The sequence below is a fragment of the Dasypus novemcinctus genome, chromosome 8 (assembly GCF_030445035.2).
Source record: "Dasypus novemcinctus isolate mDasNov1 chromosome 8, mDasNov1.1.hap2, whole genome shotgun sequence".
NCBI classification, from domain to species: domain Eukaryota; kingdom Metazoa; phylum Chordata; class Mammalia; order Cingulata; family Dasypodidae; genus Dasypus; species Dasypus novemcinctus.
The window spans coordinates 105,254,055-105,281,194 of NC_080680.1; the positions used below are offsets into that span (position 1 = coordinate 105,254,055).

Below are 27,140 nucleotides of genomic sequence, written 5' to 3' on the forward strand. Positions count from 1 at the left end.
GTGGGCTATTTCTTTCCACATACTTGGTAACATTTCTGGTTTCCACCAGGGCTGATAGTATCAAACTAAACCCTTTTGAGTCATTCTACTGAAGCCAAAAGGGTCTAGCCTTCCCAAGACCCAGCAAAGAGGCATTTGATGAGGTCCTCCGAACAGCAGAACTCGCCGAAGAGAAGGAGCAGCTCCTCAAGCAGGAAGGAGTGCAGTGGCAGCGTCTGAGCGAAACAGAAGTCTCCGTGCACAGGCACGCACACACACAGTGGGGGAACCGTCGTTTTCCTACGCGCCCTCTGACATCAGCCACCTTCTCTGTAGCTACAGTTTCTCTGCACTCATACTAATCCCCGGCGATGAAAAATGAACCTCTCCCCCACCCTTGCTGTCGCCTTTTGCCTCACGCCCCCAGAAAAGGGTTTCTTCACAAGGCAGCCGGTGAAGGTTTTTTTCCAAGTCACATGATCCAGGATGCAGGGGGAGAATCCTTCTTGGAATAGAGATGGGCCAGAACCGACTCAGATGAGGAGAGATAAGGTGTGATGTGGGGAAGACTATATAAAGAATGGACCCCGGGCTGCCGCAAGCACTCCACGAGGCGGCCCCCTCTCCAGGCACAGCCATGCACATGCCGTCAGGCTCCGTCGCCAGCCACTTGGGACCCACTATCCGGAGTTATTTCTATTTCACCACAGCCACCCTGGCTCTGTGTCTCGTCTTTGCTGTGGCAACAACCATGGTGTTGGTACTTCAGAGAACGGTAAGTGGACTCCTTCTCCCTCGCCTTTCCTTTCTGATTAATGTTCAGTTCTTCCAGAGAAAGCCACGGCAAAGAAAAATTATTAGTTGAGAGAGAGGGAAGAAAAACATATATCATGTAAAGAAAGGGAGGAAAGAAACAGGAACCCAGCTCTCCGAAATTATGTGACTTTTCAAGAGAGAGATTTATTAAGCCAGCCTCTCAAAGCTTTCCAGGCTTATGTGAGCCAAAAGAGTAGAGGGCCTTTAGAAATTAAGATTTAAATCTTGCTGTGCCAGAAACCCGTATCAAGGAAGGAAGCAATAAGGAAACTTGCTAACATGTTTGTGCAACTTGTTATCTTCATGGCCTTGAGACCAGATCCAGTGTTCCATATTTTCAGTCCAAATGTTCCCGAGGTTTCATGCATTGCTACGAATTTTGAACTAGGAGCTGTGTTTCAGAGGTCAAAATTTTTAGAGGAGGAAAGACAGACCACCAAAGCTCCTTAGAGCTTTGAGCATTTCAATATTAAAATTTACAAGGCAAATTGAAAATTTGCCACTGCTTTGAAAAGCTTAGAGTGTCACAAGAAACACAGAGTATAGAGGCATAAAATAGACAAAACTTTAACATCTGTTCCCCCCAAGTCTCTTCAGAATACTAAAATTTTAAGCAATCATGGGGTACACATTGCGGAGGGTAGAACTCTTTTGGAAATTTTACTTTCTTTTAAATAAATGGTAAGATTTGTTTCTGAAAACAGAAGAGATGAAGAAGGATACTTCTGCAAAATTTTAGGAAATCTGTGTTTACAGAGAACCAACCAGTATGTATTTCATTGCAAGGACTGAGCTGATTGCATATATTGCTCATGGATTTTTGATGAAGTAATTTTTGTTGTTGTTTTTAAAGGATAGATAATTTAAGGCTGGTACTCCCTACTCCCCAGCTCTGCCAAAGGGAGAACCTCTGTGTTTCTTCCTTCATAGCATCCATTTCTCATGGTATTGTGACCCTTCAGAATTTGTTTTAGATTTCCTTCCATTGTCTATTGCCAAATGCTCTATAGTTTCTCAATTGTAAAAAAATAAAATAAATCTAGGTTTTAAAAGGGCTTTGGTATCCATTTCCCCAGTGTCAACATGCTTTGAAATTTAAGTTTTGAAGCCTCTATCTCTATAAAAGTAAAGGGAATTAGAGTTGTTAACATTTGACTTAAATAACATAATTTGTAAAACTTCTTGTAATGTTATGGGCTCATCTACTCTGCTAAGAATAATACTCTTGAAAACATTCAAAGCCACTGCAGATACTATATTATTTCTTCAGTTCTAATTTGGAAAAACTAGAGGCAGTCATTTTACAACAATGATGAAAGAAAATAAATTGAAGTGGGTTTTAAGAAGTTCTTCAGTTAAGGAATGCATATAGAAGTGCTAAGAAGGAGGAGGAAGGGGAGAAGGAGGAGGAAGAGAAAGAGGAAGGGAGGAAGGGAGGGAAGAGAAGAGAAAGAGGGAGGGAGGGAGAGAGAGGTGGGAAGAGAGTGAGGAAAAGAAGGAAGGAAGGAAGGAAGGAAGGAAGGAAGGAAGGAAGGAAGGAAGGAAGGAAGGAAGGAAGGAAGGAAGGAAGGAAGGAAGGAAGGAAGGAAGGAAGGAAGAAGTTTCCTTTGTTGGGGAGAGAAGGATGAAATATAAGGCTAGAGAAAGCTACACAATTGTCCTCATTCAGATCCAAATTTTAGTTAAATTGACTCCTGCCATGACACTGGAATGGGTTTTTCTGCCTCCTTTTTATCAGTGTGGAGAATGAGAACCAGAGAAGGGACAGAGCTTGAATTAGGTCTTATCCTGAGAAAGTAGTAGAGTCAAGGTTACTAGAGCATTTGATGAAAACAGTCCTCCCATTATCAACACAGATAGCTTAAGAAACTAACTTTCCACTCCTCTCTTGGGAGTTTATCTTCTTGTGCATCCATTTCCTTGATTTACCCTTCATGTTTGGATAAGAATGGATTCATTTCACAATCTGTTTGGTTTGGCATACTGTGATTTCTTAGCCTGGGAAATATAATCCTCTTGATAAAAAGCTAAGTCCTGTACTATTAATAGTAATAGTGATGTTGTCTTGAGTGATTTCTACATATTATTTCCAATAGATTATTCAGACATTAACTATGTAAAGAACTAAGACAGAAGAGTTATCCCTCTGAGCTTGAGTTATCAGAGAAGGTTCCCTGCAGGAAGAGGAAATGTAAGCTTACTTGAAGACAAGCCGAATTTAGTAGAGTAAGGAGACTCTAATAAGACTATGGGAAAGAAATCCGTGGGAGAAACCCATGGAATTTAAACTCACAATTCCATTATTAAAAAATGGAATGAGTTGCTAGCCACGTAACACTCAATGTGTGAAGCTGTGCTAGCTGTGGATGGGGGCAGGGGTGGCAAACCATGACAACAATGTTCTTACTGTTCTAAGAAGTCACAGCTCTTGCCCTGAGATTTGGGTTGAAGCTCAGATAACTCTAAGACACGTGTTCTTAACCAAGGGTCCATGAGCTTGAATTGAAATTCAAAAAAACATATTTCTTGTGGGGATGTGTAGGTGGAGGTGTGATAAATGTATTAAATTATACACAGTATAGTGTGGACTTAGTAAGGGATCCGTAGTTTTCACCTGATTGGCAAAGGGGCCCCTGGAACACAAAAGGTTAAGAACTCCTTCTCTAAGGTCAAACACTTTGAGAGAGATCAAGAAGTAACTTAGATTTCAATCTCAAAATTTATTGAGAGCCTACTTGTACAGGACATTGTTCTAAACACTGTGTAAAACAAACAAACAAAAAAACTCTGCTTTCATGTTGTTTATGGAACTTACTTTCTAGGGATGCCTTCAAAGTCCCTGTGGCACTTAAATTTAAACCCGTATGTTTATTATATAATATTATATTCACATGATTAAAGAAAAGTAAATTGTAAGCAAGAGAAAAGAAAAAGAAGTCCCTCACAACCTTCCCACTCTTCCACCAATCCCTCTTCCCAAGATAACCCCCATTAACAGATTCATGTATGTCCTTCCAAAAATCTTGTATATCTACAACTATGTAGTGCACACGTGTCATTATCATAAATATTTTACACTTGCTCTATTCACTTAAGAGTATATATTGGAGATTATTCCACATAGATACACAAAAGACCACCTCGTTCTTTTTAAGAGCCACATAGTTATCTACTGTATGGATGCTTTATACTTTATTTTATCTGTGCCTAGTGAGGGTCATATTTTTCTCTAAAATTTTTGCGATATGTGCACATCTGCCAGTATGTCTATGGGATAAATTTCTAGTGGTGGGAATGGAATATGTGTTTTCACTTCTATAAATTCTGTTAATTGGTCCCCAAAGAGATTGTACCAATATATTGTTGGGGAAGTAAAGGTCCTACCAACAAAGAGACATGACTTCACATCATTATGGAAAGAAAGAAAATCGGTTTGTTATTAAGTAAGCCCAAGAAAGTACACGCATATAGGTAGTCTGCAAAAGAACACAAAGTCGGAATGAAGTGTCACACAATTTATACAGAAAAGCAAAAAATAAAATAAAACTTCCCTTATCTCCTTCAGAGGCAAAGTGTTACATAACAAGATAGGTTCTTAGATTAACCCCAGAGGTATGTGTTTACATTTCGAGGAACCATAAGGTCCTCTACCTTAGAGACACCTTTGTCGTTATAAGCTGGAGATTTGTCACTATAAAACTAGTGCCCCTTGAGAAATCCATTTACTTTCCAAAAGGTTGGAGCAAGGGCTCAGGATCAAGATGCCTGCAAAGAGACCCTTTCAAGAGATGAAGGAAAGCAGCTACCTTCATTCCCTTTTTAAGGAAAGGAAATTCCTTTTTTTTCTTTTCTTTTAATAATTTAGCCTTGAGATTCCACTCTATCTCCCCACCAACAGCAGAGCAGATGACTGTTTAGGGGTAGTGATTGGTGGTGGTGTGGGTTTTCTGTGTTTTAAAGCTGAGACACAAGAAAAGGTGAGTTGAAACGCCCTATTACTTTAATACACATTAAATGACATTAATTTAATGTATCAATCCAAAAAATATTCCCTGAGAATCTTCACAGGAGCAATCTCTGCATTGGGCTGGGAGGGGAAGCCCTTAGGTGACGGAACAGGACTGCTGTTTTCTAGGAACTCTCTTCCAAATTGAGATGAAGCCAAAGCACCAAGAGCCTGGGTTCTGGGCACCAAATGCCAGAGACCAGAAGAGGTGGAGGCAATTTCTGCTCCTGATGAGAGAGGAATTTGTAAAGAGCTGGAAAGGAAGCAATGACCTCCAGAAATTAGAAGAGTGGTTTTTTAAATCCAAAGTGTGATTTTGAGAATTTTTCAAGCCTACAGAAAAGCAGAATGATGAAAACCCATAAAACTGTCTACCACATTCATAACAAATTGATATTTTGTCAAATCTCTGCTCTCTCTTTATATGTGTATATGAAAGTCAGTTGCAGATCACATGACCCTTCAGCATATACACTTCCGCAGCCATCTCCTTGCCACAAAACCATTATTATAGCTGAGTAAACGTTAACTCAGTAAAAGCATCTAATAATAACTTACAGTCCATATTTAATTTCCCCACTTGCCCAAAAATGTCTTATAACTTTTTGTTTGGTTTGGTTTACTAACCCAGAATCCAATCTAGGTGGGTGTACTACATTAGGTTATTCTGTTTTAATCTAGAACGTCGCTATTTAAAGGGTGGTCCTGAGACCTTGCTAGAAATTCAAAATCTCATGCTCAATCCTAGTCCTACTGAATCAAACTCCGAATCAAACTCTACTTTATAATAAGACCCCAGGTGATTGGTGTGCACATTACAATTTGAGAAGCACTGGTCTAATAATCTCCCCTGTCCTTTTTTGTATGTTTTTCATGACCAACTTTTTTTGAAGGACCCAGGCCATTTCTGCCATAGAATGTTTCACAGTCTGGATTTGTCTTTATATTGTATTCAGATGAAACATTTCATCTTGTGTTTATATTCAGATGAAACATTTTTGGCAAGAATAGTGCACAGGTAATATTATATACTTATTGTAGCAGCCCATCTAGAGTTATATGTCAGGTTGCCCTTTAATCAGGTCGGTGATGATATGTTTAGTCAGTTGATTAGGTTGGTGACCATTGGACATCTCTTTTGTAAAAGTTTTTTTTTTCTTATTAATAAGTAATCAATGGGTAATTCTTAGAAAATATATGCATATCTTTCACTCAGTGGTTTTGATATTCCTTGATTATCTTTGTCTGAATCAATTAATTTACTGGGAGTTGAAGAATGATGATGGCCTAATTCTGTCTTTCCTTCTACATTTATTAGCTAAAAAGATTGTGATAGGTGGAAGTGGTGGGGTGGGCATTCCAGGTAAAGCCAAAGAATAGCAGAGGTACAGCTCCAGAGAGAAGGTGAGTCCCTGTGTGAGGAGAATAATGGTGGGTCCAGAACAGAATTCAGTCCAGACTGTACATGGAGCTGCAGGATGTAGGGCTAGGTAGCAAGAAGCAGTAATAGAGCAAGCTAAGAGAAGAGGAGAGGATGACACCCCATCTTCAGACTAGAAAGCATGTTTCTTCTATACCTCTTTCTGAGTCAAGCTCCATGTTCTGCCTCCTTCTTGGAGATCGCTGATTGAGTGATATAGTTAAGTCCTCAGTTTCTCTCCTGTCATTCATCGGCATTGGCACCACCTGGGAGCTCATTAGAAATGCAAACCTACAGCTCTACGCCAGAGTTACTGAATCAGAATCTGCATTTAAACAAGCTGATTGGCATGTCCTTTAAAGTGTGAGAAGCTTTGAGCTACCTTGGTCCAATTCCCACTTTCTCTAACCACACCAAACCAGATGTGTTCAATTAAAAGTGTTTGCCTTGGATCTTTTCAAAGATCATTTTGAAGACTTCCGTTTACCCTGCCATCTTCATCCTGCCCAACCTAGAGAAGCAGTGTAGTATGGCAATAAGAGCATTGCCTTCCAAGTCAACACACCTAAGTTTGAATCCTTTCCCCGCTATTCAACACCTGTGGAACCTTCTTCACTCATGTCACTCTTCTAAGTCGTAGTCATTTCCTAACTCCTGGAGTTAACTTCAGGACCAAATGAGAAAGTGCACATAAATCATTTAGCCCCAAGAGTAACTCCCATGAAGTGCTTTATAACATTAGCTTGAAAATAAAGGAGGCATTCCTGGCAAAGGTGTCCATGAACCATCAACCAGAACCCTCCTTACAAGACAGACTTTGAGGCTGTCAAGGAAGAGGATAAGGAATTTCTCCTGGGATATTCCAAACATTATTTTCCTTTGTCATTTTCAGTCTAAGATGACATCTTTTGTCAAGAGCAAAGCTGATTGCTCCATCACTGTTCTGTGAAAAGAAATAAGCCTTTCAAAGGATTGGAGCAAATTTAGAAGATCATTAGGGTCAAAGTAGTAACCAAAATAGCTACCATTTTTAAAAGCTTACTAACACTTTATATACAGCATCCTATTATATCCAAACCCACAATAGAGGGAAGGAATATTAGCTCTCTAAGCATGGTGGTTAAAAGAAAGGAAGAACAAGTCCTAGGCAGGGGAGATGATTGGGATCAAGCTGTTTCACCTGGGGAAGAAGAGCTCAAATGTGACCATTCCACCTCATACACAAAAAGAACTTTTTTATCATTAGGAATACCCATCAGATACCCACAGAGTCTGAGAAAAAAGGAAGTATCCTTAAATTGAAAACAGATGGAACTGTAGTTGCTCGGTAACCATGGAGATGAGGTTTCCTGAGCCACTCAATGGACTTGAGAATGGCAACCTGGGAGGGTCCATTTGCTTGTGTGTGTATAGTGTGACACAAAGCAAAGTCACTGAGTAAGATGGTTCTCATTTCCCCCAGGAAAGATTTGGGAGAAAATTCTACAACTCGAGACACCACTGCCAAAGAGTTGATGGGTACCTAGAATAGTGCCTAGAGCATACAAAGTCTCTGGTAAATTTTAACAATCATCAACTCTTTATACCCCACTTCTCCACCCCCAAATGCAAGGACTTCTTATTAAAAAGAGAATGAACTTTCCTATCCTTGACTTTTGAAGACAGCATCTTTCCAAGGGCAGTGAGAAAAGCCCAGGAGAATTTTAGTTTAGAATATGACACTGATTCATGTGTGTTTTGGTTTCTTCCTCTGTAAAATTAGCATGTTGGACTAAAGATGTCTAAGGCCCTCTCTAGCTTTGATCCTATAACTTTTTGTCCACTGTTGGCAGCCAAGGGAAGCTGTCATGACCTCACCCAAAGAGCCCTTCTAAACAGAAATAGTCACACATTCTCTTTTGGATACTCTGGGCTCTGTGTGAAGGATTAAACAGTAGGATTCCTTCTGCTACCAAAGTGCTTTGTCTTTGGTATCCACTGCTTGAAGTTAGGGAACATGAAAGACTGGTCTTCCATGTACCCAGATATATTTTAGGTCCTCTCCCTGATATTATTTCTTACAGCCTCGATGATCAAAGTATGGTCTGAGGACTAGCAGCATCACATCACTGTGAGCTTGTCAGAAATAGACTCTCAGATTCCGCCCAAACCTACTGAATCAGAATTTGCATTTTAACAGATCCCCAGGTCATTCTTTATGCTCATAAAAGTTTGAGAAGTACTATCTTTTCAGCATTCTTGATTATTTTCCCTCATGGCTCTCACCACAATTTGCTATTGTAATAATATATTTATTTGTACTTTTTAATAATTGCCTCTCCCACTAAACCATATAATCCATAACAATGTCTTTCAACATATGCTGACTGAATGATTCTCTGGGATTCCTTCAATTGCTTTTGGCCTCTGAGATGCCACTCAGATTTTTCTGTTCTAGCCTTCTCTCACTGTCCTTGGATATGCCATGGGCAGCTGATGGATCCAAAGATCTTGGTGCCACATTTAAATGTAGATGCTTTTCTCTGTGTATCCACATAACACACTAATCAATGGTGATGTTGGCAGTAAACTAGATGTTTATTAAATCTTGAAATGCTGTTTGTTGTCTTAAGTGGCAACATGAAGGGGAATTTTGTGATGTCAGGTTTTCCTGTGAACTGCATGTGTAATTGAGAGACCACGAATGGACAGCATTGTAAGACATGTTGGACAGCTTTTAACTAAAGAAACAAAGTCACAGACTATTAGAGCAGAGAAAGAAAGGCTTTGCCGGTCAAGTCCCCCTTCCTTCCCATGAAAAGCTGAGGCCTCAAATATAAGTTGACTTCCCCCAGTCTCAGCATCTGTGCTATGCCAGGACTTTGACTCCAGGAGGCTGGAGAAGAGCTCCGTATATCAAAAATGGCTAAGAACAGAAGTCCTAGGGAAGCAGTCAAAGTAAAGGAAAATTCAAGACTGTCCTAGTTGTTTGGATAAAACACCAAGAAAATAAAATGTGAATAACTGCTATCTTCCTGCTTCAGTAGAGGCTGGAAAGCTGGTGTTTGTTGTTGTTGTTGTTTTTGCCATGTAAATGCTTGCACCTTTCTGGGTCTTTATTAATACTGCAATTCAATGCATTAGAGGAGATCCTAATCTGGACAGGTGAAAGGATGAATAAGATACCTCATTTCTTATTGGCAGGATACCTAAGGGGGTGTCACTTTCCCTTGCTCATCCCCAGGTTCCGCACCTGTGAAATCTGAACAATAATCCTTGTTGTGTGTTTCTGGTAGGCAGGTTGTTAAGAAAATAGTTGAGGAAGCCAATTGTGAACTAAGTCAATGAATTAATTTTTAAAACTTAAGAGTCTAATTGAGGGTGAATTCTAAATTGCACAGTACTTTGAGGACAACCAAAATGGAAAAGAAAAAGTCAAGTTTTTCAATTAAATGTCATCCTCATGTGTCTTCTTTTCTCTTCCTTTTCTTTTAGGACTCCATTCCCAATCCACCTGCAAACTTCCCCCTTAAAGGAGGTAAGACCTTGGAATTAGAAGTAAACAAGTAGGGAATCAGCCAGATGACATCCTGAGATGTGATGACGGATCAACAACCAGACACACTACAGCAGAGCACCACCGCAGGGTGGGTGAGGGCGGGGATGGGGGAGCTCAGGGCTAAGCAGAAGCAACTGAGTTCATTCGAGTAGCTCTAATCACTACTCTTGTCCCTACCAGTTTCTCACCAGCCCTTGGCATTCCCACTAATGAAAAATCTTACCTCAGGCATAGGCTATTATTGTGTGGGTGCCAACTGGAACACAATGCAGCTTTGCGTTAAGAGCTTGAAATCTGGAGTGGGCAGATATGGGTATGAATCTTGGCTCTATTTCTCACCTGGGATCCTCAGTTCCTCCTCAATTAAATGAGGATAATAATACTCACCTCATGGAGTATTGGAGAAGCCAATCTGACTTCATCTATAAATTCCTTGTCATGGCAACCAGCACATAGCAATCACTGAATAACTGGGGTTATAGCTAACATGCAGAATGAAGTTGAGGAATTATGAAACAGACTTCCTTGTCATCCTAGATATTTCCAGTCATTAAAGTCGTTAATTAATACATCCTTTCCAGTAGCCCCAGAGGGGTGAGATGCAGAGTTCAGTTAACACTGAAGATGAAATCTTTGAGATGACCTGATTAATGTTTTCATTATACAGAGGAGCAAAGTAAGGCTCAGAAAGGGAAGATGTCTTTTCCAAGGTCATACAGAGTCAAACCTAGAGCCCAGATGTCCTCACTTCTAAACCAGTGTTCTTTCCACCCAAAAATATTATCCCCATCTCAGTTCTGTAATCTTTAGAACCTATAAAGCAAGCACATCTGGAAAACCAAAACCAAACAGCTCAGAGGAAAAAGTAAAGGAGAGGGGGTGGGTCAGCATAGCAGGGAGAGTATCCTTGGGGCCAGAGGGCACCCAGGTCTGGACAAAGCTTGTCATGTGGAGTTTTCCTTCATCTTGCCTTTCCTGCTATCTGTTGGCCAGATTTATAAATTAGCGGTGAACAGCCCCACATGGACAAGCATTCTGAATCTTTCAAGGCAGGCTAATAATCACAGGTTTGTCAACATTATCTTAATCTTGGCTGGAATGACTTAGCATGTGATCATAATGTCTGCATAGAGAGATGATCACACCAATATAGAAAAGGAGCATGGTGTAATTAATGCAGAGGACGGCAAACTTTTTCTGGAAAGGGGCTGATATAAATAGTTTAGGCTTTGCGGGCCATGATGTCTCTGTCACAGCTACTCACCTCTGTCGCTCTAGATGCAGAACAGATTTCGGAGTGGACGCCTAAGTTAAACATGCAGCACACATTCACAGGGAGCCTCACACAAAGCAAAGCACTCTGTATAAATGTAAATTTCCCTACCCCATTTCCACCACTCCACCACCATCTCCACCCAGATTTTCCCCTTAAGATCAGACCTTGAGAGGGGAAAGTGATCTTTAACGCAAACATGATTCCTATTATAAGGACAGTTCTGTTGGAGCAATGTGACCTGACTACTCTTATCCCAGTTTCCTGACTTACAAAGCACTTCAGCCATGAGGAGCCAAGCACAGGCCCTTTATCTGGGTGCTGGCCCCATGAGAAAGTTTTTACTAGACCAGAGTGGATTGAGAAAAAGGAGGACAAGGTAGACCATTTTTTACAAAACCAATTTTATTTAATGTAGGGAATACTTTCCACTTGAGAATATGTCCTTCCTACATTTTTTATGATAAAAACACAAAGATGACATAGATGAAAGTTAAGTTGGTTTGCTTTTTGTCATAGTTGCCTCTGGCCACCAGAGGCAAGATAAAAAGCTGCCCACTCTATGCTGGTCCCAAAATTTTCATTCTGACTAATAAGGTCTTTGGAACATGAAATCCAAAATTGGGGGAACCACAGTCTAGCCTGCTTTCAGGTCCCTTCCTTCCTGAGCCATGGCTGTGAATATTGGAACACAGACTAACCCAAAACCAGTCTCAATTTACAAAATCATCGTTTCCACACCTAGATTTCAAAATGCTAATATTATCCTCACCAGGGCTCTGGAACTTTAGTGAAGACCTCCCTGTATCTCTCTGGTTGATTTTATCTTCAATTCTGTGAGCAAGCCAATGGGTGCTCTTCTTCTACAGGGAAAGGAAGTAGCCTCCCTAAGTCATAAAAGGACCAAGTATCCAAATCCAGGGCTCCTGCCTCATCCCACTGCATGATGCGTTTCTGCCATGAGATGCCAAGGCCCTGCTATGTGTTGCCTCTGCCTTAATGCAAGTCTACACTTTCCTAAACTCAGCAGACTGCAAAGAAGCGGGGCTGCTGTAGCAGGGTGAGGGGGTAAGAATCCTAACCTAAGCTAGACCTGTGTCCAGAACTGAACTCAAAACCAGCAGCCCGTGTCTCTTCAGGCAAGTTCTTTCTCCTCTCCAGGCCTCATCTAGAACACACTCCAATGTTTTAAATTAACTGCTTTAATACTTTATGATACTATGTTTATCTTGCTTAATAATACAGAGGGAAAAAAGTCAAAAATAATCTTGTGGAAATAAGGAGGCACAGCCTCCTTCCCCAACATGCCCATCTCAAATAGGCACAAGCAGCAAATTGTCCCTTTCCAAAAAAGCCATTGCCAGACATTCAGGGAAGAGGTGAATCATCTTCCCAGGGAGGAACCACCAAGGGCAGCAGGTGGTTTCTCTCTGGGAAGGACAAGGGCAGGAGCCAGAGAAGGGGGCCCCTGGCTGGTAGAACCTTCTGCCTATCATCTGCAAGGCCAGGCACTAGGGAACTGGGGCTATGAGTATACACTGAAGCAACTTAACATGGGGTCACACTTAGAAACCACAGAAAACCAAGTCCTTTTATTTGTAATGGAAGGTTTTCTGAGTCTTAACCCAAGCCTCCCATTTCCAATTAGGATAATTCACAGCAGACGACCACCTCACACCCGCTCCATCATGCTTAAGCCCATTAGACCATTCCAGGGGCTGGGCGGAAACCCTTTCACTGTATCCTTCTCCCCTCCAGGTCTTGGTTTCCCTAGCTAGAAAATGGAGTTAATTAGGACTCCCGCATGAAGCTGCTATGAGGATGAAATGGGCAGCAAATATTATCTACGTCTGCCACCTGGCTGAGCCTATGTCCCTCAGGCTTTAATATCCAAATAAAATCGCTCTAGCCCAGCCCACCCACCGTGGGGAACCAAGGCAGGAAGGGTGGGAGAGGCAGAGGAGGGGAGGCAGGGGGAAGAGCGAGACTTCTTGTCCCTTCTTGTTCCTCTAAATTTTGAATCTCACATGTGCTCATGCTATGTGGCTCGTGTGACCAAACCACAGAATACAAACCTTTGCCTTGATTTCCCCAGAGTTTTCACAGCACCCACATCCGTGTACAGCAAAGTTTGCACAAGGGTTTAGGGTCCGTAAAGAAGCTGATAGGGGAACGTATTGGTTACATCACGATGTGGTACCGCACACTATGTTCTTCCCACTTACTCTCACAAATGGTACAGAAGTTCACATTCTACTGACTTTATTTTGCAGAATGATTTTGGTCCTTTGGTTTCGCCCCCAGGCATCCTACAAAACACCCTGGACCTTTCCAAAACAAAACACCCTGCAAATCAAATAACAGTGCTCCCATCTGCTAGAGGAGTTCTCCAGTCAACTTGTAAAGCTGTGTTCTTTCCTTTCCCAGAGTACCTATACAAGCATTTGGCAGAGTGAAAAGAACTTTACTTTGATGGGGCACTCACTTGGTGTCCAGTATTCAATCTTCAATCTTCACAATCCCTAAAGACCATCATTAACCCCATTTTATAGGTAAGGAAACTGAAGCACAGAGAGGTTTATTAACTTGCCTAAGATTTAAAAGTAAGTAAGGATGGGGCAAGACCCCAAATCCAGGCCCTTCCACCAGCCCTACTTTCAGCCACGATCACATGGTCACAGGCAGTGTAACTCCCCACTGGGCCTCCTGCCAGGCCGACCAGCTCTCCAAGTCTAGGAATCTTTCCAAGCCTCTAGCACTTCCTCAGCACCTGCTTTCCCAGCTGTCGGCTTTCACGGCTCTGCAGTGTACTCTCCTTTCTCAAGCCCTGAGGAGGAGAGGGCCACCAGGGAGGCGGAATGTTGGAAAACAGGAAAGGTCTGGGGGGCACACTAGCTAGAGGCTGAGCTAAGCCCTCCCCTTGCATCCAGTCCTGTCACCTCAGGTGATTCCTTCTCACTGCCTGCCAGCTCAAAAAGGCTTCCATCTTTCTTGAAAATGCCACATGGGCTCTAATCCCCAGGGCTCCTAGAGGTCCCGAGGAAGTGGAAACATTAGATAGTCCACACACGGGTCCTGACAACCCCTTCAGCACAATTCCCGCCCTCACTGCAATTCAATCTTCAGCCAAAGACTCAGAACAAAGACAGAGAGTCTTCAGCCAAAGACTCATAACAAAGACAGAAGCTACCGTCCAGGCCTGGCCCCGGGAGCCCTGAGGCCACTCACTTTCCCTCTCAGTGGCTTGAGCATCCCACTCCTAAAATACGGAAGGGGGAAGGGACAAGCCAGAATATCTACTCTGGCTTGGATTTTGCTCTGAGTATCACAGTCCATGAATTAAACAGATACTTTAGGATTCTTCAACCATTTTTCTATTCTAATATTTTACAATTCTTTCATAGCTTGGCAGCTTCAAAGTAGACCAAGTGAGGTTGGCTTGGTCATCTTACCTAGTAAACCCAGCCCTATAAAATAATAGAAGCTACCCTTTGGAGGCAAAGAAACTAAATTAAGTGAACTGGCTACTCCCAACACCCAGCTATCCCTGGGGCCATATGGTGGAGGCCCAGATGGCCAAGGCCTTGTGAGAGTATCACACTGGTAGTGGGAGAGGCAAGATACAGGGTATAGGCTCCCTCTTCCTTCCAAGCCTCCCGCTAGAACCCCTGAAAACTAGCAGAGACCTTGCTCCCACTGGGAGATTGCTAGAGGTCTAGATTGCTGCACTCCACCAACTTTTTTCCCAGCAAGGAGGTGTATTCCTGCTCAGAGGGTAAATTGCTTTTTAGAAAGTTACAGGTCTCAAAGAGCCTACTGACTACTCCATTTACTTTAAACACTCACATATTTCAAAATTCACCTTTAATCTCACTGCCTTTCTATTAAGGCAAAACAAAGAGGAATCAGGGATGTCTCTACATGAAATAACTAGAAAGTGGGCCACTCAGAATAAAGTGAAATATGGTCCCAGGGAGGCTATCTACACCTAATCCCCCATCTCTGCCACTGAGAGAAGAGGGGAGGGTAGGAGAGGAGAGAAGAGGAAAAGAAAGAAAAGGAAAAAGAACATATTCAGATCACTGAGATACTTGTGATATTTTACACTTGAATTTAACACATATAATTCATAAGGATCTAAATCCAGAGATCTGAGTTCCCCACCTTTCAGATACTTTGGGGAAGGAAGAAAGGATGAAAGGAAGGGAGGGAGGGAAGAGGGAAAGGACAGAAGCAAGCAAGCAAGCAAGCCTATTCTTCCAACCTGTTTCATTATGTATTTCATTCAAGCTCTCTGGACTCAACAAATGTTACCTTAAATTCCTGCAAGCCAAGCCCTGGACCAGGGAAGCTAATCAATTATTACTGAGTATATTTGGAATGATAGAAACCAGGTTCATAGCTATACATTATTTCATTTCACCCTCACAGCAACTCTTCAAGAAAGGTATTATTATTCTCACTTTTGAGGAGGGAAAAGGATGACTCAAAAAAGCTGAGTGGCTTGTGCAAGGCCAAATAGCTTGTAAGTATCAGAGGGAGAATTTGATTCCCAAGCCTAACTTCCAAAAAGTGACACTATACTTCTGTATCTAGAATGGCTAGAATTGTTTCTAAAAGTTATTAAAAGTGTAAGTAGAGGTCACCAGTCACCAGTTGACTACAAATTCACCTTTCTGCTTAAATTCTAGACTTTAAAACTGTATCTTAAATACCCTATTAATGCCAGTCCAACCTGCCTTTGGTGTAAATGAATTCCAAGTTAAGCATCCAGAGTCAGATAGGTTTATCTTCCACACGACAATAGGTCAGTATTATTAAAAACAAAAAAAAAAAAAAAAACCCCGCCGCTCCATAAAACCCCAAAAGTCCAAAGAAATCTTCAGAGGATCCAAATGAATTCCAACTTGATCTCAGTTTGTACTCCCTGATCTTCCTCTATGGGTTTGTCCCAGAGCATGCTGGGACAGGTATTCCCTAAAGGCTTTGGGTAAATTCAGGGTTACCCAGTTGTCCTTTGTTTAACAAAAAGTGTGACCTGGAGTTCATTTCTCCATTGTCCATTGGCATGGTGGGATCAAGGAAATAGTCAAGTTGAAGCCATTCGAAAGAAGCCTTAAGGTTAAGGGATTTGCTTTGGTCACAAATCCTACAGAGAACAAGAGAGTCTCTCTCTCAGACATCACTGTTGTGCTAGAGTGGAGGGAAAGACTAAGCAAGCAGAAGACGGTAGATGCAGTTGTTAGGATAATCCTCTCCTTCTTAGAAGGCTTAAAATGTTTCCAACAGATGGAGGAAGGAGTCTGCACACTCTCCTGGAAGCATCTGAAGGCCTCAAACAGGTACATAATTGAGAAACTCCAGTCCATCTGTAATTCCATGAGCCTTGTTTTAATGAGCATTTCATTAGTCAGATCATTCTGCTAAGGGGCATTGCTAAACTGTGCCACTGTAATAACAAGGAAAAAAGGAGGAAGGGAGAAAGGAACCACCATTTGCTGAGTCACTAAGCCAGGTACTACATACCCATTTGACATCCATAATCTCTTTGCATCTTAACAATTCCCCTACATTCAGGATAATTGTTACTATTCCCATTTTACAGATGTAGTAACTGAGGCCCAGTGAGGGAAAACAACAGGCCCCAAAGCCTCAACTACATCCTAGGTGCTCTTTTTGAAGTACACTGTGTCTGACTTGTCCTGGCATCAAGGTTGCTATAGAACTGAAGGTACCTGGCATTCAGACCCATACCCTATGGCCTAAATGATCAAGGTGATTTTCATTGTCTCTCTAGAACCACCTTGTGCACTGATGCATCTTTATGAGTGACTTGGTGGGGTGCAGCACATGAGTCTGAATTGTCTGCTTTCTCCCAGAAGGCTCATTAGTAGTTATTTTCCCAACACTTCCATCTGTCTTGTCAGTTTTCAGTTGCAGGGTCTATTGTGACTGTAAACCCATTTCTTTCAGCATTTAACCTTCCCTGCTCCCTGGGAAAACTAAAAGACAGGGGATAGAGCACAAGGCTAAGAGTCAGCAGTCCTGTGTTCTAGACCCTGCTCTGCCAATGACCTACTGCGGTCTTGAACCAGACCTCAGTCTGTATGGGTTCAGTCTCCCTCTTACAAATCAGGATCTGGGTTAACCTGGCACCTAATTACCCTTTCAGGTTTAAAATATTGACATCTCAAGGTCATAATGCTGGCCTTCTAAAATATAGTATTTTCAACCATCTTGAGCAACCTCTCTCTCCTAATATTTCTCTTCTGTGAAACTTGCCAGGAGGGGTTCATTGGTTTATCTTTCTCCCCAGGCTTCCAAACATAGCCAAGAAAGGTCCATGATCCTTCAAGAAGAGGCCAAAGCTTGGAATACAACTTACAAATCTCAACCATCTGACACTTTGGTCCTCAGTGGAATTCACAGAGTATTAGAGTTGTATGAAAGAAAGAATGTCCCAAAGAAGAGAACAGGGTCCTGGGCTCTGGCCCCACCTCTGTCACTAACTAGCCCCGTGATCTAGGACAAGTCTGCCATGGGGTGACTTTGGGGAGCACATATATTATGTGTTTACCAAACCTGTACCATGTGATCTCTCAAAGAACTTCCATTTCTACAACCATGCAAATCCTTTGAGAAGCAGACTGTAATAAGTCAGATTGCCTCAGAGCTAAAATGCTCTGTTCTGCAGGTGTTCTGGAACTCAGAATGTGTGTAAATACAGACCATTACCTGGGGTAGAGCAACATGCCCACAAGCAGAAATTGAAACTGGGACTGATTTTCTCCCTGCAGCAGGCCTGCCAGTAGACAGCTACATTTTCACAGCCTGCCTGCTAGAATAAGCTGGAAGGGCCTTATAAACAGTCAAATCCACACATTGGTTCTTCATCTAAACAGGGATACTGATACCCAGAGAGAGGAACTCCCAAGTTTCTAACTCCCAGGCCATCCATTTAGCCACTACTTCCAAACACTTCTCATTTCCTCCTAGCTAAGTATTCAGTTCTTCTAACAAAACCTCTTTAGTCCCCTAATCACATTCAGCTGGAGGATGGATGGAGCAGGGTTGTTTCACACCCTATGCTTCCAGCACTCACAATTCCAGCTTCATGAAGCACCTATTTATGTCCCCATAACAAAAAAAAGGAAAGTCGTGCCATGGGCTCTTCAGGTAATAAGGAGACTCAAACCATGTGACTGATGACCCACAAAATGTTCTTCTGGTTCTTGACAGCATCCTCAGAGCCCTCAAAGCAGGATATCCATCTTTGAACAGCACTGAATGGCCAAGTCTTATTTGAACTGCCAGCTCTGATGCACAGTGTGACTTGGGAGGCTTAGTTAAGGTCTTTCCACTGCCTCATCTGAGGAGAGGGGATGAGAACTAGCCATTAGCTGAGTCCTTCATCTCCTTAAATTGCTTCTTGAAGTCTTAGTGTTTGGGGCCCATGAAGCATTCTTCTTGCTGACAGCCTTGAATGCTGAAAGACAGCAATTATGTCCTTCCCTGGGGATCTCCAAGCCAAACAGCCCGGTTCCTTCATTTACACCTCTGGAGTCCTTGTTCAACGCCCTTCTCTGAGTTAGTTCCAACAATGTCATTCATTCTTGAGGAATTGCCAGTGTTTTCCCACAGCTCAAAACCATCTCAAAAAATGTTTAAGAAAAACTAAAATACGCCATGCCATTTGACTTCAGGAAATGCAAATGTTTCAAAATGTTTTTTTCCATCCTTGGGTTTCTCAGAATTATAACTGAGGTCACCCTGCTAAACATGTGAAGACCAAAGGGGAAAAAACAACAAAAGAAACTACATGTGAGAAAGGCAAGCCCAGGCTTATACTTCTGCAGCCACCTGCTTACAGAAGTTCACCTGACTTAGGTGCCACCGCAAGAGGCAAGGTGGGAGGGGATCTTTGGTCAATGAGCAGAGCCTGGGTCTTGACCTGATGTGCTGGCCTCATGCCAGGGTGCACCTCTAACCTTTACCTAACCTAACCTGTGTGTACCCCTAACCTTCACCTCACCTAACCTGTAGAGCCAATCAGAGAATGCAGCTGATGATATTCCAGCCCCAAGGGGAAAGACAAGTCAAACATCCCAGTTCTCTCTACTGAGACTGCAGGTACTAACCTGGCATCCAGAGAGGGAAATAGGAAATATGGACTAGGTGTTGAATTCAACAAACATTTATAGAGCCGCTTCTGGGCACCACACCCTGGGCTGGGCAGTGGGAGTGTATGAACTGTCTCTACCCTGTCTTTACCTTGAGGGCCACAGGATAATGGAAGAGACAGATAGGGAACCCAGGGGAGAGTCAGGTTTCCTGGAGGAGATGAGTGCCAAGCTGTTTTAAACAATGAATAACTTGCCACGTGAAAGGAGCAATTCCAGGGAGTGGGAGCAATAGATGCAGAGGTAGAATGACAAATCAGCAGCTGTGTTTGGGGGCACTGAAAGCACCTCCTCCCCCAAATTCGGATAGTGGTCTAACTCCTCTTGGGCATTAGAGTCAGGTAGCCTGGGTCTGACTCTCCATTTCTCCACTGACTAGCTGCACGAACACGAACAAGCCACTTCCAACTTCCTTATGTATAAGGCAGAAATAATTATAATGTTGCTCTCATGGGGTAGTTGTGAGAAGTAATGAAATAATGCATGTGACATGCTTAGACAGTATCTAGAAAGAAGCAAGCACTCAATAATTATTAGGTATTATTGTTATTATTATCTTTATTGCTGCTGCTGCTACTACCACCACCATCATCATCATCACTATTAATGGAATACAGAGTGCAAGGGAAGGTGAGCAATGAGACTAGAGAGTTCAGTAGGGGTCAGAACACAAGGGAACATGAATGTTATGCTAAGGATGCTGCAGGTAAAGTGAGTCAGGAAGGGATTCAAACAGCAAAGAGATATAAACTGACCTGCCTCTCTGTGGCTCCTTCTAATTGATGTTCTACATAGTAGTCCACAGAGAGAGCCCAAAAAGAGAAGGCTGGGTCAGGGGAAATTTCTAGCAATAGCCTCTGACCATTAGAACAATTAGCAACCCTCAGTGTTGTGGTTCTGATTCTACACACCCAAAGAGTTCAGGCTATGGGCTGAAGCAGGCAGGACAAAGAAACAGTGTTTGCAGGATAAGTGGGGAGCGGGATCAAGAGAATGGCAGCCTGCCAGCTGGCCCTCATTACCAAGAGGAGCTTTGGGCAGAGCCTCTTTATGGGTAGAGGGCAGATAAGGATGAAAATTTCTGTCCCCACTTCTGCTGGGGGTGTCTCTAGCAGTGTCCTTGTTCAGACAGCAGAGGGACCTCTTCACTTAATTTTCAACCACTCTAAGGTCCCTGGAGCTGTGAAGAAGACCAAGAGGGACTTTCTCAGACCTGGGCAGAGAGGGCGATGGGGAAGATTCTGAGCCCAACGGATAGCCCTGGGAGGTCCAATGGATAAGCACACCAGAATGTTGCTCCTTCAATTGAATAGACCGATGGATGGAGTTAATGGTCATATCTGGGGACATCATTAAAAAGATGTCAATGCCATTTCATATAGATCTCCTAGTTTTACAAATAGGGAAACCAAGGCCCAAAGACAAGAAGATTTTTTCCCAGAATTTGTTGGATTCATGAGACATTACAATAAATGTATAACTTGGTTCTTTGCATACAAATTAGTTTCTATAATAAGAAAATCTAAGCTGCTATCACCAGTGAACATATCAGAAATACTTTTATTTCTTAAATACCATGGCGTAAACATTGTTTTTTCTTCTGCCGAGGAAGCTTCTCCTGCTAGAGCTCTTTACTCCTAGATCCTCTTGAAATTGAGTACAAGGGTGTGTTCATCTCCACTATGTAGCAAAATGGCCTAGTGGGGGAAATCTGGCCTCTGAATTCAGACATAGCAGTGAATTCCTGCATTTCCAACAAATGAATTTTGACCTAGAATGTATCATTTGTGATCTCTAAGCATCAGAAATGGCAGTGACTTCCTTGCAGGGTATTCTGAGAATTAGATTAGACGATAAATTTAAAGTGGACTAGTATCTAGTAGACGAAAGGTACTCAAGGAAGGATGGCAATACTTACTAGCAGCATTATACTGACTGCCACTGCCTGACTGGGTGATGCAGCACAATTTACTTAATCTCTCTGTCCCTTGGTTTCTTCTCATCTGTAAAATGGGCTCCCCACTACTCCTTTCATGGAGTTGTAGAGACGAATGAGGTGAAGTATATAAAGTGACAAGACCAGCACTCAGCATGGTATAGGGACTCAGGTCACACTTGTTTCCTTCCACTGTCTTCTCTCAAAGCCCAAATAGAAACAGTCAATTAAAGGAAAGCTTAAAGAACTTGATGGAAAATTAGAAGTAAAGAGTTTTTCTCATTGTCACCAAAATGGAAACAGAATGATAACTGTTTCCACCTAAAGGTCATAGAAAAATATCTGGTGTCTCCAGTCCCCAGATCAGTGAAAGACATATAATATTGATCTCCTTACTTTTAGGAAATTGCTCAGAGGACATGTTATGTATCCTGAAAAGGTCTCCGTTCAAGGAGTCACGGGTTTACCTCCAAGGTCAGTAACCGAATCTAGGAACTCTAACCATAGGGAGATGACTTCCTGTGGCCTTTCTGCAACTTCTAAGCCAGGGGTCAAAAGTAGAGGCCTATGGCAAAATGTGACCTACAGGTGTATTTTGTCTAGCCTGCACAGTATTTAGTATGATTTGAATGCAAATTCCTTAACAGGGCAAGGGAAGAGTAATGATCACTGAAGCTGTAAGATTCTCCCTTCTCAGCCCCACTCGCTCATTTATGTTGCCTGCCTGTCCCCTGCAGGCATTTGCTACCACCACCACCACCAACACCATGTTGCCATCACCATTAGTACCACCATGTCACGATCACCATCACCACAAACACTATTACCATCACCACCATTATCACCCACCACCACTACTACTATGAACGTCACAACCACCACAATCACCACCACCATCACCACCACCACCACCACTACTGCCACAAACAATACCACCATCACTACCACCACCACCACCACCATGCCTCTCTGTTCAGCCACCTATCAGTTGCAGGCAAGTGCATAGTACTTTTCCTAATGCAATGGGAACAGCCTCTCATTCTCTGCCTCTGTGGAGGTATTCACAAGGGAACCACAAAATTGCCTTGTCTCCTTGACAGCTTAATTAATAGGTTGGCACAGGTCCCATTTGTATACTGCAGCATGCTTCAGGTAAGAAGCACCTTATAAATGAAATAATAAGAGGTGCTTGCACTGCAAAAGAACAAGATATGGAGATGGCCAAGATTCTCTGAGTAGTCATTCTGCTCTGTTTAAAAACTCAATTTTGCAGTTAGATTAGTTCTCAACCTTTTCAATTAAATGGCATCAGTATTTAGAGGGAAAATATGGAGGCAATTCAAACTTACACACCAACTTTATAGTTCCAAAAGGCATCCTTGCCAACAAGGGCTGATTTTCATTGGTTATGACTCAAAGACCCTTAACTTCTGATCTGGCATGGTTTAAAGGGTGTGCTGATTTTCTGCTCTCCTATCACTCCCAGATGGCAAGACAACAATGTTTGGCTGCTTCTTTAAAGAAGGAAGACAATTACTATTAAGGCATGCATAGTAATGTGAAAGTCAACAGATTGACATTCTCCTGGACCTCTTGATATCTAAATAGGCTATTAATTGAACCATCTTAAATATCCTATCTCTAATACATTTTGCAGTGCCTACTTAACAGTAATCCCCTACCGAATGCTCACTGATCAGTTGAATAAATAAACACTCTAGTCAAGACCTTATTGGGGAAACATTCCAGGAGCTTATAGTCTAAAATGGAAAAGAAGATTAATAAAACAACTGTAAAGTGGAAAAATTATATTTTTTCGAAGAAGAGCTACAATACTTTGAGCATTAGAGAAATGGAATGCATGATTTTGTACTTGTGCCATGAATAATAAATAGAACCTAGGGAGAATAACATAGAAGACCTTCTAGATTGTTGAAACAGCAGGCAACACTATAGAAAACATGGGTCTTGAATGAGGAACCTTGAATAAAGACTTAAAAATTTCCAATCTGTACCTGAAAACTTGCTCAATAATTATTTTTTGTACTTCTCTTTCCAGTGTCAAAGCATATAAACAAAACCAAGTTGTCTTGGAACAAAGATGGCATTGTCTATGGAGTCACATATCAGGATGGGAATCTGGTAATCCAGTCTGCAGGTTGGTACTTCATCATTTGCCAACTACAATTTCATGTGCCAGAATGCCCAGAAAACTCTGTGGACCTGAAGGTAGAGCTTCTCATCAATGAAGTGGTCAAAAGGCAGGCACTGGTGACAGTATGTGAATCTGGAGTGCAAACCAAAAACATATACCAGAATCTCTCCCAATTCTTGCTGGAATACCTCCATGTCAGCAGCACTATATCAGTCAAGGTGGACAAATTCCAGTATGTGGACACAAATACCTTCCCTCTGGAGAATGTGTTGTCCATCTTCTTATACAGTAGTTAAGACAGAACAGTTTCTCCTGGCCTTCAGGAAGAGACCAACTCTCTACCATACAGTACTCCATCTATCCAAACACTTGGACAAAAAAACAACCATAAACAAATATTAAAACCAGAAAGGGTATTAAATATTATTCCTCTACTTCTGTCTTTTGGGAAGATACAACTCTGGGGTTAAAAAGAATGAAGTATCTTTCAGGCAGAGCACAGGGAAGCAGTGTGGTATGGTGGACAGAGCCCACATGTGAATCAGAAGGGTTAGACATCTACCCAGCCCAACCACTAACTCACTGTATGACCTTGGGTCATTCTTCACACCCCTGGAACTCAGGACCACATTTTAAAAACAAGGGGGCTAGGTTTGATTCTCTCCAAGTTCTCTTCCATCTCAAACAATTAGGCTTTCTCACCACGGATCTGTGAGCTGAGATTTCAGGTGGTGTTATGGAAGTCCTCAACCAAAGGAAGACCCTCCACACCAGTACAAAACCAACGGCCCTAGTGGGATCTGGCTGCACTTTACCTCAGCAAAGTTAGAATACAGGAACAAGATTCAGGGTGCCTTGCAGAATTGTGTGAACTGCAGGATCTAAAAACGCGTAATAAAAAGGACTGCCAAACTATCCACTCAGAACCTAAAAGACTGTCTGACCAGGCCCAACCCCATTCCAGTTAAAACAGAATATGTTGGCAGCCACAGCATGTATGCTATACATTCAACAAAGACTCAGCATGCAATGGCCAAGGCAATACAGACATTTACCAGCGAAGTGCTGCTGCTATCTCCTGTGTGATGTATTTCTGCTCCCTGCTTCAAATGCCTCTCAGAAAACCATTTCGGTGGAGAGTTTTCAAGTCCCACAAAGCTGTTCATGGACAGGGATGAGCCTGAAAGAGATGAGGAGAACTTCTGAGCAGTGGCAACATCCTCTCCTGATCTAGATAACCAAGTGATTTCTTTGGCTCCATCAACCTTTACATCCTTCCATCATCTCTGGATGAGCACCTAGTTGGTTTGAAAGAGGATTTTGACAAATCATTGAGCTGGAGTCTAAGTTCCTGAAGTCATGCTTCAATAACAAAAGAGGGACCTCTAGCTCTTACACAAAAGAATGGATTCACATTTTTTCCTAAAGAGGGCGAAGGGAGAAAAGAAAAGGAGTAGAAATCTAGGAAAGTTTGTCAAAGAAAGACTACAAAAGACGTAAGAACCAAGGGTGGTGGAACAGATGAGAAGAACTTGGGAGAACAAAAATGGCTAAGGGAAACCTTTAAGACATTGGAGCTGAAGTGTGCCATGTAAGCCTCCTTGGTCCCCTCTATGAAATATTCAGTAAAGTCTACATTTCTCTTTAACATATTGTATGGGTATAATCTGTGCAAGGATCAGGACATGAAGAGATGTTGGCCTCAGCAATCCAAGTGGTAGGTGGTAGATGGTTAAAAAGAGAGAGAGGTTTTGAGGGCCCAAAAGCTAGAAAATTAAGGAGACATCTGGCATTTGAGTTATGCTGTAACTGTGCAGGACAAAGGAATCTTGTTTAAATCAACCCATGCATTCTTGAAAAGATTTATGCAACCTAATCTTGTATAAACTAAAGAAAACTTTTGATCATATCACATTTTAATTACAGAAAGCTTCCTCTTGAATTTTTCACCAATCGTCCTTGAGCAGAGGTACCCAACTTTTGCAAGTTAGTATTGAGTAATATCAGCCTCTGTCATGCAATCCTCTGAAAGCCAACAGCTGAAGAAGCAGGGAGCACAGTATTTAAAGGAATCCTGTAGAGAAACAAAAAAAGTTAAAGAGAATAATCATTAATAAATCAGTTGATGGATAAGGAGTAGTCTGTCCAGGAAGTTTAAAACTAAATTTTGTTATTCCCTGATGGTTAAGCAGACCTGGGAATGCTATGAGCAAGTGAGGCCATCTTTGCAAGCAAAACAAACAATTTTTCTAAATAGACTACCTGAAACATATGATTCTGGTAAAACCTCAGCTTGAGTTCACAGGCTCTTTGTCCTCCACTGCCATGACCACCCTATAATTGCAGAACTTATAGAGGAAGTAGTTGGGATACCTAATAAAAAATAACAAGTCAATGCAGACGAAATGTTTCTGCCCTTGGAAAAATTAATATGATTTTCTTTTTCCATATTTGGCAACTTTTTCTTCACCCAGTCTCTCCATCACCCACTGATATTTCCTGCAACTAGCATATCCAGTTCCTCCTCTGAATCTCCCAGCCACACAAAGGATAGTTCAGAAAATGGCCCAGGGCCCCATGATTACCCCTGATTATTCAGTCACTGGAAGACAAAACCCTTCAATTAAAAGTATAGAGAAGTCAGCCAGCGTCATCTCTGGATAGGGGTTGAGCTCTTACCTAAGTCAAAGTTTAAATGAAAGCCTAGTGACGGGTAGGCGCTTGCCCAAGTCCTCACCTGAGGTTAATGACTGAGCTTGGAGCTGAGCCCAGCCTCTTGATTCTATCCTCATTATTTACCACTGTACCTTATTGGTCTCCTCCTACAGCCTTTCTGTAATTCCACAGGTCACATCTTCCAGCCCAACATTGTAGGAGTTTCCAGTATTCAGGGATGTCCTCTGCTCTTCCCTTTTTCCCTCCCCAGTCATTCCAGGCCTGTCAGTCTAACATGAGATGCAGAGGTCTCTATCTTCTGTAGAATCAGTATACATGGTCAAATCACAAGGGTTAGAGTCCCAGTATAGAAAATTTCTGTCTTTTAGAAATTAAAGAAATACATGATTTTTCCAATAAATAATTAGAAATTTATTGTTTTAATTTGACATTATGTGTATGTGTGTATATGTATCTGACTCTTGTCTGGGCCTTGAAAAAATTTATATATGTTTGTATTTATTTTTAATTATAAAAAGAACAGAAAATATTATTTCTCCCATTCCTCACCAGATTATTTAACAACTGTTAATATTTTGTTACATTTGCTTTTGCTTCTCTTAAAAGGTGAAACAGCACAGAGCTAAAATCCCATTCTTCCACCCATTTCCCTACTCCCTTCCCAGACATAATCACTGCCTTGAAGCTTGTGTCTCTTACTTGCATAATTTTATACCTGTTTTCCCATAAGAGTAAAAGTAAAATTTTGTATAATTTTTAAAATTTCAATAAATGATGTCCTACTTTATGTTTGACTTGCTTTTTTCCCCTTAACATTAAGTTTTGAGATTTATCCACATTAATACAGGTAGATCTAACTCATTCGCTTAACTATATATTTCACTGTTTGAGTATACCACAGTTTGTCCATTCTCCTGTTTATGAACACATAGTTTACTTACAGATTTTCACTTTTAGACACCAAGTGGCAATAAGCACATCTTATACAGCTGCCACCACTTGTTGCCATTTTTCTATACAGCAAAAATACATTTTGAGAGTTATAAATAGTGTCTCAAAGCCACTGAGTTCACCATGGCTTGTGAAGGTTTAGGTCCCTTTGGGGACACAGCACATGAGCTGAAGGTTAGTTGTCAGCATCTAAAGGGTTCTAGACAGTTA

At 41.8% G+C, this 27,140-nt stretch overlaps 1 protein-coding gene across 2 annotated transcripts; it reads left to right on the top strand.

Annotated features, from left to right (window-relative positions):
* The first annotated feature begins 250 nt into the window (after nt 1-250).
* TNFSF8 (TNF superfamily member 8) lies at nt 251-26,766 on the top strand. 2 transcript variants are annotated; one of them, XM_004463161.4, is made up of 4 exons: nt 251-754; nt 9,696-9,738; nt 21,551-21,622; nt 23,208-26,766. In XM_004463161.4, the coding sequence occupies exons 1-4, from the start codon at nt 560-562 to the stop codon at nt 23,597-23,599; spliced, it is 702 nt and encodes a 233-aa protein (XP_004463218.1). In that variant the 5' UTR covers nt 251-559; the 3' UTR covers nt 23,600-26,766. The 2 variants fall into 2 exon arrangements, with proteins under 2 accessions (XP_004463218.1, XP_004463219.1); XM_004463162.3 differs by lacking the exon at nt 21,551-21,622 and having other exon boundaries at nt 264-754.
* Nucleotides 26,767-27,140: the final 374 nt, after the last annotated feature.